Source organism: Pithys albifrons, unplaced genomic scaffold (genome assembly GCF_047495875.1).
Source record: "Pithys albifrons albifrons isolate INPA30051 unplaced genomic scaffold, PitAlb_v1 scaffold_47, whole genome shotgun sequence".
In the NCBI taxonomy this organism is placed as follows: Eukaryota; Metazoa; Chordata; class Aves; order Passeriformes; family Thamnophilidae; genus Pithys; species Pithys albifrons.
This window is the reverse complement of record NW_027286062.1, coordinates 137455-156921: the sequence shown is the minus strand read 5'-3', so window position 1 is coordinate 156921 and position 19467 is coordinate 137455. Positions and strand designations below refer to the sequence as shown.

The window sequence follows — 19467 nt, the reverse complement described above, 5'->3', positions numbered from 1 at the left end:
GGTGGTGCTGCCATTCAAGACTGAAGCAAAAGGTTGTGCAGTACCTCAAGCTTCTCCTTGGCTGTTGGTACCAGTTGTCAGCCTTGCTGAGCTGGGGCAGAGGGTTCAATCTCTTTGACCTTCCTTTTCTGGCTGGCAGAGCCAGAGAAGCCCTCCCTGTTATTCTTTGCACCCCTTGCCAAGCTCAGCTCTGCCTTTGCCTTGGCCTTCCTCACCCCATCCCTACACAACCAGACTGCATCCCTCTGCTCTTCCCAGGATACCTGTCCCTGCTCCCACTGCCTGGGCATTTGCTTCTTGCCCTTTAGTCTGACCAGGAGGTCTCGACCCAGCTGTGCCTGTGCTGGCCGGTGCCACTCTTGGCATTTGCTCATTCCCTGCAATCTCGGGGCTCTTCTCTCAGGATGAAGTATTTGAGCTGCCCAAGCAGCTGGCACACTCCCTTGCAATAAGGCAAAGACCTCCTGTGGGATTTTTTGCTATCCCAGGACTCCAGATGGGAAGAGCACAGCAAATACTGCACAGCCTGGTGCTTTTCCTGATAAGAAAAGCCATGGCAAAGCAGAGCTTTAGAAGGCAAGAGTGGCCAGGAAGATGTGGGGTAAAGGAAAACGGGTTTGTAACTGATTTTACCACGAGTGTCCTCACTGTGCCACACAATGCTCTGATCCTCCTTTTGCCTCTTGTCCCTGGGACTGACTATTCCTCTGAAATACCCAGGGGAAGGGAGAACTGGCAGAAGAGAGAGAGTGGTGAGAGAGTTTAAAGGAGAAGTCCTGAATGAGCATGGAGTGGTTCTGCTCTTGTAGAGAAGGTTGGGAACTCTTGCAGGAGGAACACAAGCAGCAGCTGCCGCCGGTTTGTGAATATGGAGTAACAGGCCAGGAGTCAAAAAGAAAGTGGCTGGAGAGCATTGAGGTGAGAACTCTTTGCCACTCAGGCAGTTTCACATGCATGTCATTCCATGCTGCAAAACTCTTGTGTCTTTAGGGGAAAAGGAAGGAAGAAAACCCGTCAAGCCCAAGCCAAGAAGATCTTTTCCTTGCCAGCCCAAAACTCCACTGCCTGCCACAAACGCCTTTTCAGTTGCTGTGTCCAAATGCCAATCCCCAGGGCTTGTTGGCTGTTGCCAGCATCCAAACCAGGAGCTGTTGGACAACCCCTCGCTGGCTCTCTCCCCCTCCCAGCTCCCTGCTGGCCCTGGCACCTGCACCACCACCCCTGTGTGCCCACAGCCCTGCTGGGCAGCTGTGCAGGGGCCGGGCTCATGACCTGTGTTCAGAGTGGCTTAGTTCCTCTAGTTTTGGGATTCTGCCCTTGGGATCTGAGTCACAGGAATCCTTCTGTCTTCCCTGACAAAGGGTAAATGAAGGAGAAGTGTAAAAAGGTGCTTGGTGATTAAACATACTCATGAAAAGTAAAACTGCAGGTTTAGAAAAGCCATGTGGGGAGGAAATTTGGATTTTTTTGATCTTTCAAAATTTCTACTGTGCAAGGAGTTGTGGTTTTTAAGGCTCATAAAATAGATTGAGAATCCAGTGACATCCAGGGTTGAACTTTGTTTTTTCTGCTCTCTGCTTGGAGAGATATCAATAGGTCTTCCAAGCCAAAAGAAAAGCCTTCCTGACTACACTAAGGATTCCTCACGTATTTTTTGCTCTGACCTTCGAGAGCACTCGTCTGTGCCCTAAGGATGATTTGTGGCCCCCATTCCATGGCAAGTGGTTTCTGAGCTGCCCCTGCTTTTCCAGGCCCCTCTGTGGGTGAGGGCTCAGCCCCACGTCTCGCCCTCCCAGGGCAGCGTCTGTCCCGTGGGCACGTCTTCCACCAGAGGCTCCCGGAGCCCCGAGACCTGTCCCAGGGAGCAAAGAACACACCTGCAGGTCACCAGAGGCCACCTGAGCAGGTGATGCTCGGCCGGCAGCCCCAGCTGATGTGTGCGGGGCCTGCCGAGACTGCGCTGCCTTTTGGCCGCTGTGCTGCCTTTGTGAGAAAGGAAAAGTCAGCCCTCGGTTCCCGGCCTTTTCTGGTTCAAGGGAATTCTCAAACAGAAGGGGGGAAGGGAAGGAAAAACCCAGCTCCAGCCCTAAGAGTGACGGAAAGTTTGAGGAGCTGAAAGGTGTTGAGGCACTTAATTGCCATGCTGGGTTTAGCACAGGCAGGAGTGTCAGTGGTCGACTTTTAGGCGCCAGGGCCCATGTTCCCTGTCCCCGGGCCCGCCCCCGGCCCAGAGCGGCTCTCCCTGCCCGGGACTCGCTCCCCGTGCCGGCCGCGGCCTCCGGCGGTGCCAGCGCTGCCCTTGGGCACTGAGGCCCTTTGGGAGCAGCCGAGCTGTGCCCCGGGCCGGGTGTCGCGGAGAGCAGAGCGTGCCCGCAGAGTGCCCGTGCTCTGGAGGGGAGCAGAGAGGGACAGGGAAAGGGAAAGGGAAAGGGAAAGGGAAATGGGAAAGGGAAAGGGAAATGGGAAAGGGAAAGGGAAATGGGAAAGGGAAAGGGAAATGGGAAAGGGAAATGGGAAAGGGAAATGGGAAAGGGAAATGGGAAAGGGAAATGGGAAAAAGAAAGGGAAATGGCAAGGGAAAGGGAAAAGGAAAGGGAAAGAGAAAGGGAAAGAGAAAGGGAAAGGGAAAGGGCGAGGGAAAGGGAGAGGGAAAGGGAAAGGGCCAGGGAAAGGGAAAGGGAAAGGGAAATAATGGGAAAGGGAAATAATGGAAAAGGGAAATAATGGGAAAGGGAAATAATGGGAAAGGGAAATAATGGGAAAGGGAAATAAATAATGGGAAAGGGAAATAAATAATGGGAAAGGGAAATAAATAATGGGAAAGGGAAATAATGGGAAAGGGAAATAATGGGAAAGGGAAATAATGGGAAAGGGAAATGGGAAAGGGAGAGGGAAAGGGAGAGGGAGAGGGAGAGGGAGAGGGAGAGGGAAAGGGAGAGGGAAAGGGCGAGGGAAAGGGCGAGGGAAAGGGAGAGGGAGAGGGAGAGGGAGAGGGAGAGGGAAAGGGAGAGGCAGAGGAAGAGGGAAAGGGAGAGGGAAAGGGAGAGGGAAAGGGAGAGGGAAAGGGAGAGGGAAAGGGAGAGGGAAAGGGAGAGGGAAAGGGAGAGGGAAAGGGAGAGGGAAAGGGAGAGGGAAAAGGAAATGGGAAAGGGAAAAGGGAAATGGGAAAAGGAAAATGGGAAAAGGAAAATGGGAAAAGGAAAATGGGAAAAGGAAAATGGGAAAAGGGAAATGGGAAAAGGGAAATGGGAAAAGGGGCCGGGGGAAAAAGGGCCGGGGGAAAAAGGGCCGGGGGAAAAAGGGCCGGGGGAAAGGCAGACAGGGAAGGACACAGGGAAAGGGAACCTCCCCCTCAGTTCTCTCCTCCACCTCCAATCCCTGCTGTGCTCTCTCCACCCCTTCCTTCAGTAACACCTCAAATTCCCATTTCTCCTCACATGGAACAGCTCTGCCCTCAAGAGGGGAAATCCCAGAATAGCTTGGAATAGACTCCTGTCAAAAATAAAACAAGTCTAACTTTCATCTGAAAAAAATTTTATTAAAAAAATTTTGTAAACGTCTGCCTCTAGGGGATGACTGCAAATGCAAGCAAAACAAATGCTGTTGTGCCCCTTCAATTCTTTGCAGCACACACTTTATGTCCTTTTCTTTTATTTCAGCAGCTGCCCTTGGACAGATGTCACCCAGAGGTCTTACTGTTCAGGAATTGTTCATTTCGTGTTTGGGTTTCCTTCTCCACACATCATTCCCCCTCCTTATCTGTGCCTTCAGTCTCACAGAGTCACATTTTGTCCCCAGAAATCATCTGCCTAAAAAACCCACTTCATAGATCCTAATCCTCAACAAAGGGTGAGGTTTGACAGCACCAGCTGAATGTGAGAGGAACAGAGGGGAAATGCAGAGAGCAGCCTTGTGCCTACGAGTTCATCCTATTTCTCACATCCATTTGCTCCTTGTATTAGCAGAAATCCTTCCATTCAAATGGAGATCAGAGGTAATGTTACCTCTGGTTGCTTCTGGCAGGTCTGGCTGTTGGATGCATAGTCTGTCTCTCAGGAGACTGACAGTTCAGGGATGGCAGTGTCAAGTTAAGGTTCAGAGACTGATCCAGCTTCTGAGTCTCTGCTTCCAGAACAGCAGCTTTGGGCTCCCTGAGTACAGCTGCTAAGGAGGAGGACAGCTCCTGGTGAAGCTCTGACAGCTCCTGGTTGTTCCTTGCACAGCTCTCAATGTAGTTTCGCCTGTGCTGTCGGTCTCGTGCCAGCTGTGACTGCAGGAGGGACACCTGAAAGAGACACAAGGCCCAGCTCAGACAAGCCCACGCTGTCAGAACCATCTGGAGCTCCACAGTACCGGCTGTCGGGGCAGACACAGCCTCGAACTCCAGCCCTGACAAACGCTTGGACCTGGTGGAAGAGAAAGGAACAGGCTCCCAGAGTCCCCTGAACAGGGCTCAGCTTATCAACAAGTCAAGTTTCTTGCTGGCCAACACTTCCCACATCCAACCCTGAGCCATCCCAGGTCTCTTAGAGATGCATTTCTGACAGGATTGACTAAGCCAGCTCTGATTTCCAAAGGAGACATTTGGGCCACTGGGCCCCGAGTTCCAGAGCTGTGGCTCAGCAGGAGGGCTGCTGCTTCCCCGAGGTGCTGGAGAACTGTTCTACTTGAGCACCGTGAGAGCCGGCCCGCGGACAGGGAGCCAACTCTCCCTCTCCCAAACTTTGGAGCGTCCCACGCATGAGCAGAGAAGAATGTGGGGAACAAAGCCCAGGGGCCTTAAAGCACTGCTGAAGCTGCTCCCACCTCCTGCTCGGTCTGCTGTGCAGTCAAAGGGTGCAATGGGGTTCAGCAGATGGAACATTCTTACACTGACAAACCAAACACTGACGGCGTGCTGAGGTCTCTGACATGGTCCCACATCAGAGCAGTATGAGAGTGAGAATGGCCTAAAGGCTGCCTGGACCTCTGCTACGATGCAAGCTCCACTGCTAACAGAGGCAAGGGAAAATGGGAATGGGCAACAAGGGGGAACATCCTGGAACAGGCTACCAGGGAATGGTGGAATCACCATGCCTGGAAGTGTTGAAAAACATGTAGTTGTGGTGCTTAGGGGCATGGTTTAGGTTTGGGTCAGACAGTGTTGGGCTAACAGTTGGACAGATGATCTCAGAAGGCTTTTCCAGCCTTAAGGGTGTTATGATTCTATGATCCTGATACTTTCAGGTGACTTTCAGTGTTCTGAATTTCCTCCCAGCCCCTCTCCCACACTGCATGACCTTTACGCAAGTCAGAGACAAGACCCAGGTAAAGGATGTAGTTTGGCTGTTGCCAAGAGGAGCAGGACTGACACTGCCTGGGGCATTCACTTCCTGACAGTCAAACAAACCTCAGGCTGGAGCATCATGCAAAGCTGCACCCATCAATACAGCCACAACAGCATTTGAGAAGAGTTTTCCTACTCCTCACCTGCTCCTGTAACTCTGCTAATCGCTGACTGCAGTGAGCATGGGACTCCTCCTGTGAAGAAAAACAAGGATTTCACTTTAGTCTGCAGCCTGCTCAGGGCCATAGTCTTATATCTGACTTCTATTAGGTCTCTGTTGGGGGCTACTGCCACTGGGATTTGCCATCACTCCTCTGTATGGTCAGAGCCTCCTGCCAGCAAAGAAGCTTCTGTTCTCACCTGTCTAGAAGTGGACACCATGTGCTGGTCAGACTGGGAGAGAGACAATCCAGAGGCACCTGGGAGCATCTGACCCCGAAAACATCTCCTCAGCCTCCTCCGTTCACGTTCCACCTGCACATTGGATGGCAGAAAGGCTCACAGAAACCTGACAGAAACCCTGGGCCAAAAGGACCTGTGGACATGAAGGCCAGGAGGTCTCTGCTCACAGACCCTTAATTGCACCAGGGAACAAAAGAGCACTGAATGTGGTCTATGGAAGAGAGTCAGGTGTGTGTCTGGGGACACTGGGCCCAGGAGGGGGGCACTGCAGTGAAGGTGCATTTGTGAAGTCCTTGGGATGCCAGAAGAGAGAGAAAATAAAAGGTGTGCACACAGCGGGGAGAAGGAGAGGGAAGGAAACAAGGTGAGGACTCCAAAGTGCTGTCTGGGAATGGTGTTGTGTTCCAGACAACCGGGAGGCTTTGCAGAGGCAGCAAATGCAATTTTACCTGCTCAAGAGTCCTCCTGAGCTCAGAATTTTGTTGCTTCAGCTCCACTTTCTCATCTTCCAGCCTTGCAACTGTTCGCTGAAGACATTCCAGGCTCTGTGATATGAGTCTCTTCTCTGAGAGCCATGACAGCTGCCCCCCTTCTGCAACAGCCTGCTGGGCATTCAGAGAGGAGATTCTGTGAACTGGTGCCATATAAAAATTAGAAGGTGTTAGAACCAACATATCGGGGAGAGTGACCACAACAGGAATGGATAAGGCCCTTCTCCCCCTGGTGCACAGGCTGAGGCAACATCCCCTTCTCCAAATCACAATGGAGAATTGGCTTGTGTGTTCTGGATGTGCTTTCTGCTAGTTTTGTTCAGTGTCCTGCAGTGGAAGCAATCATTTCCTATTCAGCCACTTCATAGTTTTACAAAGGTCTGTGGCATCTCCAGCTCCCTTCCTCTCAGCCACTTCTTGTTGATTGTGAAGAATTTCACATTTACTCTTAGGAAAATTTCCTCTTAGGAAAATTATTTACCCTCTTTGGTCATCCTCTTTGACTATCACTGCACATTCTCCTATCTAGAGTTGTACTCTCTGTCCTTAGACAACCCAACATGTGCAAGCTGTGGGTGAAGCATGTATTTGTGCACTGATGGAACACCATGGGTTTGTTCTCTGTTCTCTTTACCTGTTACATCCTCACACAGAACTGCTCTGTAGAAAAAAATCACATTCTTAAGCTGTGTGTGCTGCTCTAAACCGAGTCAGGAGTCACCTCCCCTGCCCTGCCTTTCCTCATGAACTGCTCCTGGGAACATGGATAAATGTGGCCTTGATACCAGCACTAACCCAGTCTCTATGATGCAGCTGCATTTCCTGATCGACTGCTCTTGCGCAGCTCATCTACATGGATGGAACTCAAATCTCCCATTGTTTTCATGTTCCTTCCCCTGTCACCTCTTTACTTCCTATCAGCAGGTCCAAGACCTGTCAGCATCCTGATCAGGCTGCCAGTAAGGTTTCTCAAGTCATGTGCAAATGTGTAATGCATAAATACAGTGTTTTATTAGCAGTTTTTTCTACACCAATACACTAATGGAATGCCAGAATATTGGCAAATCCCTGGCAAGGCTGTTGCAGCTGTTCCACCAGCAGGACCCAAATCAGTTCATCTGGGAGAAATCCACACAAATTTGCCTTTGTGCTTTTTGGATGGTGGAACAAGCAGATCCTGAATAAGCACTGAAGCCTTTAACCTGATCAGGCAATGGTATAAATCCCATTCCTTTTTAGTACACTGTACAAGCTGTGCCTCCATCTCTGAGAGCATCCTCTGAGCTCCAGCAGTGCAGCTGCTGTTCAGCCATCAGTTCAAAACCCTGCCAAGTTCAGTCCATCCGCCTGCTCAGTGGCTCCCTTTCATTTCCATGCCAAATCCAAGCTACCACATGTTGGCTGACCTTGCTTAGGCATGAGAGAAAGAGTTCCCCATGGGCAGCTTTTGGACCTGAGCTGATTGGAACAGCAAACTCCAGAGCTGTGTCAGTCTCTGCGGGCCTGCCAGGAGACATTCTCGCAGGTGAATGGTCTCTGCTGGAGCCACACAGACCGACGAGGCTGCAGCCCTGGCTGCTTTGCCCAAGCTGCTCAAGTACTGATGGGAATCTCTATTGCCACCTCATGGTGGGGAACATCACTGGAATCCTTCACGGATGTTAAGAGTGGACTGAGGATCAATCCTAGTGCCTACCTGTTGATGAAATCGGTCTGTGTCCCTCTCTGAAACCATTTTCTGCAGGATGACTAATTCTTTCACCAGAGTCCCTTTGGCCATTTCACTCTCATCAAGGGCAGCTCTCAGTATTTGTGTCTTCTCTCTCCATTCGAGTTCTCTGCTTTGTGTCTCCTTCAAAGCAGCAGCCACACGCTCCAATTCCTCCCCATTTGCTTTCCTCTCAGCCTGCCATTGTTGCCTTAGCTCCTTCTGCCTCTGCCAGAGATGGTCTCTCTCATGGAGAACTTTCCTCTTTTCTACTTCCTCCCATTTTTGGAAATTTTGGATTTGTTTCTTTAGCGTCTCCCCTTCATCCTTCCATTGCAAAGTTGATGTTAATTCTTTCAGGAGTTCACTCTGCCTTGTGAGCTCTTGTTCTCTCCCTGTCAGGGTCTCCTCTAAATATCTGACTCTGTCTGTTTGGCACTTGATCTCTTCATCTTTCTTTGTCAGAGTCTGCTGAACAAGCTGGAGGTCTTCCTGAAGAGCTCTTATTTCCTCTTCTAATTCCTTTTGCTCTCTTTGAGCTTTGGTCTGTCCTTCTTTCTCAGGGAAGGCTTCTTCTAGCAGCTTCTCTTGCTCTCCCTCATGTCTAACCTCTTCATTCTTCTTGGTTGGCCTAAGCTGGAGATTCTGCCAAGGCTTCACTTCTTTTTCTTGGTGCCAGAGTTTTTGCAGAAGAGTTTCATTGTCTTCATCTTTGTCCCTCACCACTTCCTCAAGCAGACCTATTTGCTTCTGGCATGATGTTAGTGCTACTTTCATGCTTTCTTCCTGAAGCTGGAACATGCTCATTTGTTCTGTCTGCTTGAGGAACTCCAAATGGTTCTCTCGTGACATCTGCCTCATTTTGTCTTCATCCTGCTCTATACTTTGAGTCTGCCTGCCTTCCACCTCCTTCTGCTCTTGAAGGTCCTGGACATGCTCTTGCAGAGACCCTCTCTCTTGACCTCTGCCTTCTAAAGAGGATTCAGCATATTCTGGTTTTTGCATGCTGGCTTTAGTCTGTCCCGCTGTCTCCTCCTTTTGCTGTTGCAGCTTAGAGATGGCTTCCTCCAGAATGCGGATCTTCTCTTCTCTTTCTTTCAGAGTCAGGGCTGCTGCCTGGAAATTTCTTTGCTCAGCTTCATGCTCTTCCTCCTTTTCCTTGCATGCCTCACACTGCTTTTTAAGGGACAAAATTTCCTGCTCTTTTTCCTTTAGTTCCACTTGAAGATGCTGCAGAATTTCCTTCTGCTGTTCAGAGTCTTCTTGTTGTTTTTGGAAGGTCTCAATCAGTTCCTTCTGAGATTCAATCACGACATCCTTTTCTCTCAGTACTGTCCTCGTGTATTCTAAGTCTCTGTGCAAGACATTGATCTGTTGTTCTGTTTGTTCCTCATAGTTCTTTGTTTGTTGCTTTTGGATGTCTATGAGTCTGTCTTTTTCTTTTAAGGTTGCCAAGGTCTGCTCCAGTTGGTCACGGACAGTGCTTAGCTGCATTTCCAGGGCTTCTTCAACTTCCTGGAGTTGCTTTTGTTGTGACTCAAGCTCTTGATCTTTTCTAGATAAAGAGTGTGTCATGTTTTCTACTTTATCAAGAAGCTCTTGCAGATGCCCCTCTTGCTTTTCCTTGTGCTGCTGCAAGAGCCTTAACTCTTCCCTTTGAGTGTCACACTCACTGTCTCTCTGCTGAAGAGCTCCCCTCAGCTGTTCAAGGCTGGCATGCACAGATTTCCCCTGTTCTCTCTCCTTTTCCAGTTCTTGAATCTGCTGACTCAGAGACAGAAGCTCCAAGTTTTTCTCCTGCAGGTTTCCTTTCATATGATCAAGGTTCTCAAGCAGATTTCTCACTTGTGATGCACCATGTTGTTCTAGAACCATTATTTTCTCCTCCTGGGATCTGATCTCCTGCTCCCTCTCTTCCAGCTGCTTGCTCACCTTGCTGACAGCAGCGCTCTGCAATTCCAGCTGCTTCTCCAGCTGCCCTATCACTTCTTGCTGGGATCTGATCTCCTGCTCCCTCTCTGCCAGCTCCCTGGTCACCTTGCTGACAGAAGCCCTCTCCATTTCACGCTGCTTTTCCAGCTCCAGTATCTGTTCTTCCTGGCATCTCATCTCCCGCTCTCTCCCTTCCAGCTCTTTCTTTAAAGCAATCCTTTGTTTTTCTTGCTGCTTCTCCAGCTCCTTTATCTGTTCTTGCTGGGATTCTGTCTTTCTTTCTTTCTTTCTCTGTTATGTCCCTAATAACCTGATTGAGAGCATTTTTTTGCATTTCTTTCTGCTTTTCCAGGACTCTCATTTGCTCTTGATATATCTTCATTTCTCTCTCCCTCTCTGACAGGATGGCTGTCATACGAGTGAGATTCTCCTGCAATGCTTTCCCCTCTTCAGCCTCTTTCTGGAGCATCTCCATTTTCTTCTCCTGATTTTCAACTTCCTCATTTTTCATTTTTAAGATGGACAGTGCAGTTTGGAGTTTTTGTTCAAGGGAGTGACTCCTCTCTGTTGCTAAATTTGCTCGGATTTCAGAGGCTGTCACTGATTCCTCAAGAAGTTTGATGTGACACTCCAGTTGTTCTTTCTCTGCTTGCAGCCTGTCCCGTTCATGCTGCAAAGCAGGGACAAAAAGAGTCAATCATTCCATCTCTTGTGTCTGCTCTTCGTGGCAGATCTGAACTCCTGCCGCAGTGGCAGGCACGGGCTGCCCCTCTCTCCCTGCCTCTCGGGATGCTGCAGACCTTTCCTGGGCCCCCCTTTACTCTGCGTCTTTCCCAGCTCCCTCAGCCAGTCCCAGCTGCCTTTCTGCCCTTCCCTGAGCTCTTGGAGCTCTACTCGAGGTGTCCTTTGGGGAGGAGCTGCCAGAAGTGCAGGCAGGATTCCAAGTCAGACTAAGCCTGATTTAGGCAGTGCCATGACAGTGTGCTCTCCTTTGGGGAGGAAGGTTAATTGAAAGGACCCCAACATTTGCTTTCCTGGGTTTGGGGCAAAAGGGAGTGGTTTTTGACCCTCCTGTGTAGAGTTGCTGTGGTGCCATCCCCTGGAGCCCCACTGTCCTCCCTTGGCACAGCAATAACCAGGTCAGCCTGTCAGTCTGGCTTTCCAAGCAGGACTAGTTTTCCCCTCTCAGGCACACGTTGTGATCTGCATCAGGACTTTTGCTTTCTCTCTTCCCTCCCCTTTGTCTGTTCTCAGATGGCCAAAGCTAAACACATCTCTTCTATAAACAATAGTTAGAACAAACTTGGTCTTCTCACCCCTTTTCCCAGATTTAGATCTTTAGAAATCTGAAGATGAATTTGAACACCAACAATTGCCCAGGCCATGCCATGTCAATAGAGAAAAGTGTGGAAATGACTTTCACTGAAGTTTCAAGGGCGACGACTTTAGCAAGGAGGGAAAAAGCACCTTCAGCCCAAACTGGCCTTGACATGACTATGACACCTTTTCCTCCTTGTTCTGAACAGTGGTGATTGGAAAGTGAATCTGAAAAATGGTTCTTCTTAGAAATAGGAAGACAAGGTCCAAAACCAGCAAGGAAATGGCCTTTCCTGGCATCTGCCAGACTCACCAGCACATCCTGTCTTTGCTCCTCTGTGCTCTTCAGTTTCCTTTGCAGAGACTCCACCTCCTTATGCACAGTCCCAGCCACTTTCTTCTTGGCAGAGGTCTCTTTCCTCAGGGCAGCTTTTAAGGAGTCCCTCCTGTGTTCTGCTGTCCCCAGCGCTGCAGCAGGAAAGGCCAAAGGGGAAGGAGTAGAGAAAATCAAACTGATGTGCATCCTGCAGACACAACAGCAGTGTCTTCTCTGCCTGTCCGTGTCACCCAGGGCCTAAGGCCACAAGGGCTGCCAGAGCTGACAGAAATGTGGGAAACTTCCAGGTAGAGAAAAAGGGAGAATAAAGGTTGCAAGGTCCAGAGGAACAACAAAGTGTGTTTGCCCTTCTGCTTGTTGAAAAACCAGGACTGAGTGTTTGACAGCCCCTCAGGCACAGTGTTAGAAGCAGGGAGAACAGACATGGGGCAAACAGGGAGAGAGACAGGAGGGGAGAGCCAGATGCAGGGTCCCAAAGGAGAAGGAGGAAGAGGCAAAAGCCAAGACTGACTAGGACCCTGGGAACTGACCAGCAATACCTGAGAGACAGTTTGAGGCCAGGAAAGCAAGAGAGGGAGATGAAAATGCAGTTCTGAGGTGCACTGTGGGCAAACTAAAACAGGGAAAGGGGTGGGGATACCTGTCCAGCCATTCTATAGACAGGCCAACAGCCCTGACAGCTCTGGGATGGCCTGGAGTTTGGAGGCATCAAAATGAGACATCAAACTCCACCTACTTAGCAGAGATGTGGGACCTGAAAGGCACCTCCTCTGCACAGGATCCCGGTAGCACAGCCAGGTGCACTGCCAGCCATGGGATCTTTCTCTATTACAAGCTTGCCCTGTGATTTCTATAGAGAAGTGTCCTAATGATTGTTTTTTCCCTATGCCATGAGCAGACACTGGACTTTTCCTCTGTGTGGCATCAGAGATCCTTGTTCATGAGATAAGATGGGGCAGAGAGTGGAAAAGGAGAAGCTGTACCTTCCTGGGTTTCAGCCAAGTGTTCTTGCAGCTCCTGATTACAGGCACGCCACTCATCTGTCTGATCCTTACTCTTCCTCCACTCCAGCTCCAGGACTTGACACTTTGTGGCCAAGGCCTCTGCCCTCTTCTCAGAACTCTGGAGCTTCAAACGCAGATCTGACCTTTCAGCCTCCAGCGTGTGCAGAGAGTCCCTCAAGCTCTGCTCGCCTGCTCGAGACTCCTCCAGGGCCTGCAGCAGCTGCTGCTCTTGAGTTGTCTGGGCAGCCTCCTTCTCCAGCACTGCTTCCTGCAGGGCCTGGATCTGGAACACGGATGCACAGAGTGTCAGGGACAGGGCTGCTCCTCAGGCAGCAGAGAGGGCTGTACGGCCAGGAATGAAGGAACACACACAAAACACACCAGAAACAAGAGGTACAAAGCCAAGGATTGCAATGGAGAAGAGTAAACTCCAGAAATGGAGAGGGGAGGCCATGGGAATGTTTGAGGGTGCAGCTCCAGAACACCAGATGAACTGGCTGAGGCAGAGGCACCTTCCGCAGCCTGACAGAACCACCTCTGTGTCCCCACATTGCTCAGTGCCCAGCACAGGCACAAACTCCATCAGGGACTACACTGGCAACAGAGGGATGGAGAAGCTCAAAGCAGTCTGCTGCTTCTCCTCAGAGAGTTCATGCTGGGACCCAGGAGAGAACAGGGACAAACACAGGCAGGAGACACCAGATCCAGCCTTGACCTCAAGGTGTGGTGTCTCTGGGCAGAGCACAGGAGCAGCGTGTGCTGCTGGGAGGGAATCCAGTAGGGTTTAAGCAAGCTGGACATGGTATTGTGTATCCCTGGAGACAAGGACTCCAGTGCATAAGTCACCTGGTTCTTGAGCTCCTGCACTTCTCCCTTGCGATCTGAAAGGACCTGCCCAATTTGGTGAAGAGCAGAACGGAGCTCAGACACCTCGTTCTGCTGGGCAAGGTTTGTTTCTTCCAGGGTTCTGATCCTCCGGTCCTTCTCTTCCAGACACACAGTCAGCCTGAAAGAGAAAACATGCAACTCATTCCTACATGGTATCACATTCCATAACATCTTAGGGCTTCAGCTACCTGGGCAGAACTGTTCTGTCTAAAGAGCTGTGTCTGAACAGCTCGGCTGCTTGTTCCCATTGCAGTCACACCCCAACACATGCCCACTATGATTTCATCCATGGAAAAAAAGTCACAAAGTCTCTAAATGCCCTCTCCTTTTTGAGTTAGGAATGTGAAGAGAAACATAAAGTCTTGAAAGGAAGACATAACTTAAGACTGTTTATTTTTTCTAGACTAACAAGACTCCAAGGGACAGGTTTTGTCAAAAAGGCAGAGACATTTGCTTCCCCCAGATTGTATGTCCAGGCAGGACCAGCAGCAAGTGACAGCCAGGGGATCTCTGGGCAGTTCCCCAAGGTTTGCCAGAACCCAGGTTCCTTTCAGCTGGACAAACAAAGGCTGAAGCAGAAGTGCCAACAGGGGCTTGCCACACATACTGCCATCCTTCCACATCCTTCCATTCAAGACTGGCAGCACTTTATGGGCCGCAGGAGCCTACCCAGCCTTTCTCTTCCTTCTTGCCTGCTTTGGCCACTCAGTGCCACCTGTGACGGTGCAGGGTGGCAGGGACCCTGCCTGAGCCTCTGCAGGCACCTCTTGGCACTGTCTGAGGAAGGAGCCAACAGAGGGCCACAAGAGACATTGGTGCTCCTTGGGTGCCTCAGAGGGGAATCTGCCTTCCCTGCCCAATCATGGCCTTCAGATGGTTGTGCCAAGCACAGGGATCAGGATGCCAGGCTGATCCCAAAGGTTTCAAACGCCTGGACACAGGGTGGAGCTGATGGATGTATCCAGCTCATTATATCTCACCTTATTCAGTGTTAATCCCCAACATGACAACAGAACAACCCCTTAGAGGGGAAGAACTACTCCAAAGAGCTTTATCTTTTGAAAAAAATACCACTGAAGAATTAAAAGAAAATGAATCAAAACATCAAAGGAATGAAATGCATCTGTATGGATAGTTCAGACTCTGCCATTTAGGAAATTCTGCCAGAGCCACTTGCAGATACAAAGATTGGATCAACTCCCTCTTCAATAAACAGCGTTGCCTCTCAAATGTCTCCTTCACTCAGTCAGAAGGGGAAAGACAAGCTTTTCATAGAAATACAGACTCATTTTCCAAAAGAAGTCGGCACACCATGTCCAAGGTACAGCAGTGTGAACAGGTTTTCTTTCCACCTAGGGAAGGCTGCAATTCCCTGACTAGAGCTGCACCCCTCTCTCATGGATGCCGGTGAAATGTTTGTCACTGAGAAAGCAAAACAGGCTTCCAGAAGTCAAGGAATGTTTCCAAAACCTCAGGTGCTCTCAGCTCTCAACGACTTCCTGCCTGCCAGGTCTCACTCTCCTTTTGGTACACCAAGACTTCGCAAAGCCCTGGTTTGGGTAAGACAGACTGTGCAAGTCCACAGTAGTGTTCCCACAATGACTCTTTGGCTTGCTCAGGGAAAGGATCAAAGAGCCTGCAATCCATATGGGGAGGAGACATGTCTGAATTGCAGTGCAGTAATCAAAGGAGGTCAGGATGATTCAGGCTGGCAGGGACCCCAGCAGGCCTCTAGCCCAAACTTCAGCTCAAAGCAGCTGGGGAGCGTTGGGATCTGACCAGGCTGATCAAGGCTCTGTCCAGTTGTGTCTTCCAAATTGCCAGGCCTGGAATCTGCCCAAGCTCTCAGAGCAACCTTTTCTTCTGCACCATTGCCTTCTTGGCTCAGTTCTTCAAGCCAGCCAGAACCTCTCCTGTGTCAGCCTGTGCCTGTCCCCACCTGCTGTGGTCAGGTGTGCAATGATGTTTTTCAAGGTTCCTGGAGTGGGTACAAGGTGGCAGCTCTGCTGTCTGTCAGGAGGTAGCCAGGCCTGCCCACGTGCTCCCTTCGCCCTCCCATGCTCCAAATGTGGAGCATTTGAGCACCTTTTGTGCCTTTATGCTGAGCCTCCTCAAGCCCAGCACTGCCCACCCCTGCCCAGACAAAGCCTGAGCACTCACAGGAGCTCCTGGTCACACCGCGCTGTCTCCACCCTCTGCTGCTGCTGCGTCTTTTCCACCAGGGCTGACTCTTCCTTCAGCTGCTCCTCAGCTTTGCTCTGACATGGACGGGAGGCTCCTGGCTCTGGTATTGCAAGGTGTTGCTGCAGCCTTCCCCTGTCCTTCTCGAGGTTTGCAGAGTCCCTGCAGAGACAAGGCTCAGTCAGGATAACCAAGAGGCCTGGAGAGTCACAGATCTCATTTTCAGAACTCCAGGATGGAGATGGGGGCAGGAAGCTGTCATATTTTTTGCTCTGACCTTCGAGAGCACTCGTCTGTGCCCTAAGGATGATTTGTGGCCCCCATTCCATGGCAAGTGGTTTCTGAGCTGCCCCTGCTTTTCCAGGCCCCTCTGTGGGTGAGGGCTCAGCCCCATGTCTCACCCTCCCAGGGCAGCGTCTGTCCCGTGGGCACGTCTTCCACCAGGGGTTCCCGGAGCCCCGAGACCTGTCCCAGGGAGCAAAGAACACACCTGCAGGTCACCAGAGGCCACCTGAGCAGGTGATGCTCGGCCGGCAGCCCCAGCTGATGTGTGCGGGGCCTGCCGAGACTGCGCTGCCTTTTGGCCGCTGTGCTGCCTTTGTGAGAAAGGAAAAGTCAGCCCTCGGTTCCCGGCCTTTTCTGGTTCAAGGGAATTCTCAAACAGAAGGGTGAAAAGGAAGGAAAAATCCACCTCCAGCCCTGTCACGTGAAAGGGAGGAGAGACAGAAATGCAAAGAGTTCTTAACTGTATTAATAAGAAATTATTAGCAATAAGCACTTCCAGACAATCAGATCCTTATGTTCCCAAGACTGCATATCGACTACGGACTCCACACAGGTTGGAAGGGTTTCTGACCTCTTATATGAAGCCACATTTAGGCTGGGGAGAACTTATCAGCTAAATAAGTGTTTCCAGAAAATTAGAGTCTTATGAAGTCAGCACTGCCTGCTGAACTTCTGGACAGAACACAGGCTGGAAGGATTTCTAACCTCTGCTTTGAAGCCACACTTCATAGCTAGAAAAGAGCTTTGCCCACAACAGCTCCTGAAATAACATTTATTAATTTAGGTATGTGACAGTTACTGTGGGTTCCGCTTTGCCGGCGATAACGTTCAGCTGCAAGATTGTATTTAATTGATAATAAAAGACCCCAAAAGAAACCAGCACAAAACACATTTTAGAGAGACAAGCACACCAAACTCAAGTTACAGTACAGCAACGTATCCCATTTTCACAACAGACAGAAACTAGCGACAAAGAACTACTAACCAGAAGCACAGCCACCTAAAACACTTATCTAGACACTCTTCTAATAACATAGGACAATAAAACAGTTTGCACACCACTCTCTCTGTAACACAAAGCAAAAGGAAAGAGCAGAGCTGCTTCTTACCAACACACATGTTAAAAAAAGAAACTGCACATTGCAAAAGAAAGCAATAACTAATATAAAGTAGCAAAGTGTAAAGCAAGTTACTGCTTTTACTATTAAGGCAGCAAAACACAGTTAGTAAAAAAGGTGCTTCTAAAGAAAGAATCCAAGTAGCTGTTAGCATAAGATGTAAGATAGAATGTATAAAGGAATATGCTGTGTAAGAAAGTAAAGTTAAGAAAGTAAAGTATAGAAAAATAGAAAGCACATGGTCTCCTTACCCCTACATCGTTCCAGGAGGTAGGAGGAGGCAGGACAAGTTGCAAGCAGCCACCCCAACAGAGACAATGGCATTTCTCCCTCTCCTCTGAAGCAAAAACTGCATTTCTTTTTATACAGTTTTTTTCCCTCATGTGGTTTTGTGTGACTATAGTCAGTCTTTTGCGGGGGTGATACAGATGCCTGAGGGTGTTGGCTCCTTGAGTGGTTAAAGAAAATATCGCAAAGGGGGCAGGGCCATTTTTTAACACTCCATCCTTTGTTAATCTCATCAGTTTGAAAGCTTTTGTCCTCGGCTGGGATCATCCCTCCAGGTGGCTGAGGCGTTTCCCTCAACCCATCCAGGCTTATCAGGGCCATCACCCCACAAGCCTGAAGAGTGACGGAAAGTTTGAGAAGCTGAAAGGTGTTGAGGCACTTAATTGCCATGCTGGTTTAGAACAGGCAGGAGTGTCAGTGGTCGACTTTTAGGCGCCAGGGCCCATGTTCCCTGTCCCCGGGCCCGCCCCCGGCCCAGAGCGGCTCTCCCTGCCCGGGACTCGCTCCCCGTGCCGGCCGCGGCCTCCGGCGGTGCCAGCGCTGCCCTTGGGCACTGAGGCCCTTTGGGAGCAGCCGAGCTGTGCCCCGGGCCGGGTGTCGCGGAGAGCAGAGCGTGCCCGCAGAGTGCCCGTGCTCTGGAGGGGAGCAGAGAGGGCCAGGGAAAGGGAAATGGGAAAGGGAAAGGGAAAGGGAAAGGGAAAGGGAAAGGGAAAGGGCCAGGGAAAAGGGAAGGGAAAGGGCAAGGGGAAGGGAAAGGAAAAGGAAAAAGGGAAAGGGCAAGTGAAAGGGAAAAGGGAAAGGGGCAAGAAAAAGGGCCAGGGAAAAGGGGAAGGGAAAGGGAAAGGGAAAGGGAAAGGGAAAGGGAAAGGGAAAGGGAAAGGGAAAGGGAAAGGGAAAGGGAAAGGGAAAGGGAGAGGGAAAGGGCCAGGGAAAAGAGAAGGGAAAGGGCAAGGGGAAGGGAAAGGAAAAGGGAAAATGGAAAGGGCAAGTGAAAGGGAAAAGGGAAAGGGGCAAGAAAAAGGGCCAGGGAAAAGGGGAAGGGAAAGGATAAGGGAAAAGGCAAGGGAAAAGGAAGAGAGAAAAGAAAGGAAAGGGGCAGGGAAAGCAGAAACTCCCCATTCTCTCCTCTGCCTTCAATCCCTGCTGTGCTCTCTCCATCCCATCCTTTCATAACACCTCAAATTCCCATTTCTCCTCACATGGAACAGGTCTGCCCTCAAGAGGGGAAATCCCACAACAGCTTGGAAGAGACTCATTGTGCCAGAAAAAACAAGTCTAATAATGGTTTTACTATTTTTCAATATATATATGTATTTCTATATATTTATATAAATGTCTATATTTATATTTTTATTTTTTCTATATTTACAGTTATTACATTTTCTTCAATATATTATTGTAATATTATCCATAGATAGAATATAAATATGCCAATATATAATATAAATATAATAATATATTAACATATAAGAAAATATAAATAAAAATCTGGTTTTATAAAAGTTTATTTATATTTTTATTTTACATATGAATATTCCGAGTGCCACCCTGACACCCGATCCCGCCAGATCTCAGTAGCTCGGTAGGGTCAGCCTTGGTCGGTACTTGGATTGGAGACCTTCTGGGAATACTGGGCGCTGTAGGTTCTAATCCCGAGGTCTTCACAGTCACCGTCCAAGCTCCTTCGGCAAATCTTCGTTTGCAAAGCCGACCCATACATCTCTGTCTCTATCTCTATCTCTATCTCTATCTGTGTCTCTATCTCTATCTCTATCTCTGTCTCTGTCTCTATCTCTATCTCTATCTCTATCTCTATCTCTATCTCTATCTCTATCTCTATCTCTATCTCTATCATCTCTATATCCATCTCTATATCTGCATTTATCTCTGTATTAATCTCTCTCTCTAGGTATTTCTCTCTATCTGTGTATTTACATGTATCTATCTATCTATCTATCTATCTATCTATCTATCTATCTATCACCATCTCTGTACGTATCTCTATCTATCTCTGTATTTATATATATTCATATTTACCTATCTCTGTATTTATCTCTATATTTATCTCTATATTTATCTCCATGTCTAGCTATCTATCCCTCTCTCTGCATCAAACTTTATCTATCTCCATACTTTATATCTATCTATCTATCTATCTATCTATCTATCTATCTATCTATTTATCTATAT

General features: G+C 49.3%; 1 protein-coding gene across 1 annotated transcript; it reads right to left on the bottom strand.

The window, feature by feature from the left end:
• Positions 1–3523: 3523 nt before the first annotated feature.
• Positions 3524–19144, bottom strand: LOC139685253 (centrosome-associated protein CEP250-like). The gene is made up of 12 exons (XM_071581919.1): positions 18883–19144; positions 16077–16182; positions 15566–15748; positions 13364–13523; positions 12497–12800; positions 11490–11644; positions 10215–10529; positions 7916–10150; positions 6178–6330; positions 5687–5800; positions 5470–5520; positions 3524–4285 (listed from the first exon to the last, which is right to left on the bottom strand). Exons 1-12 carry the CDS (start codon positions 19142–19144, stop codon positions 4001–4003), a joined length of 4323 nt encoding a protein of 1440 aa, XP_071438020.1. The 3' UTR covers positions 3524–4000.
• Positions 19145–19467: the final 323 nt, after the last annotated feature.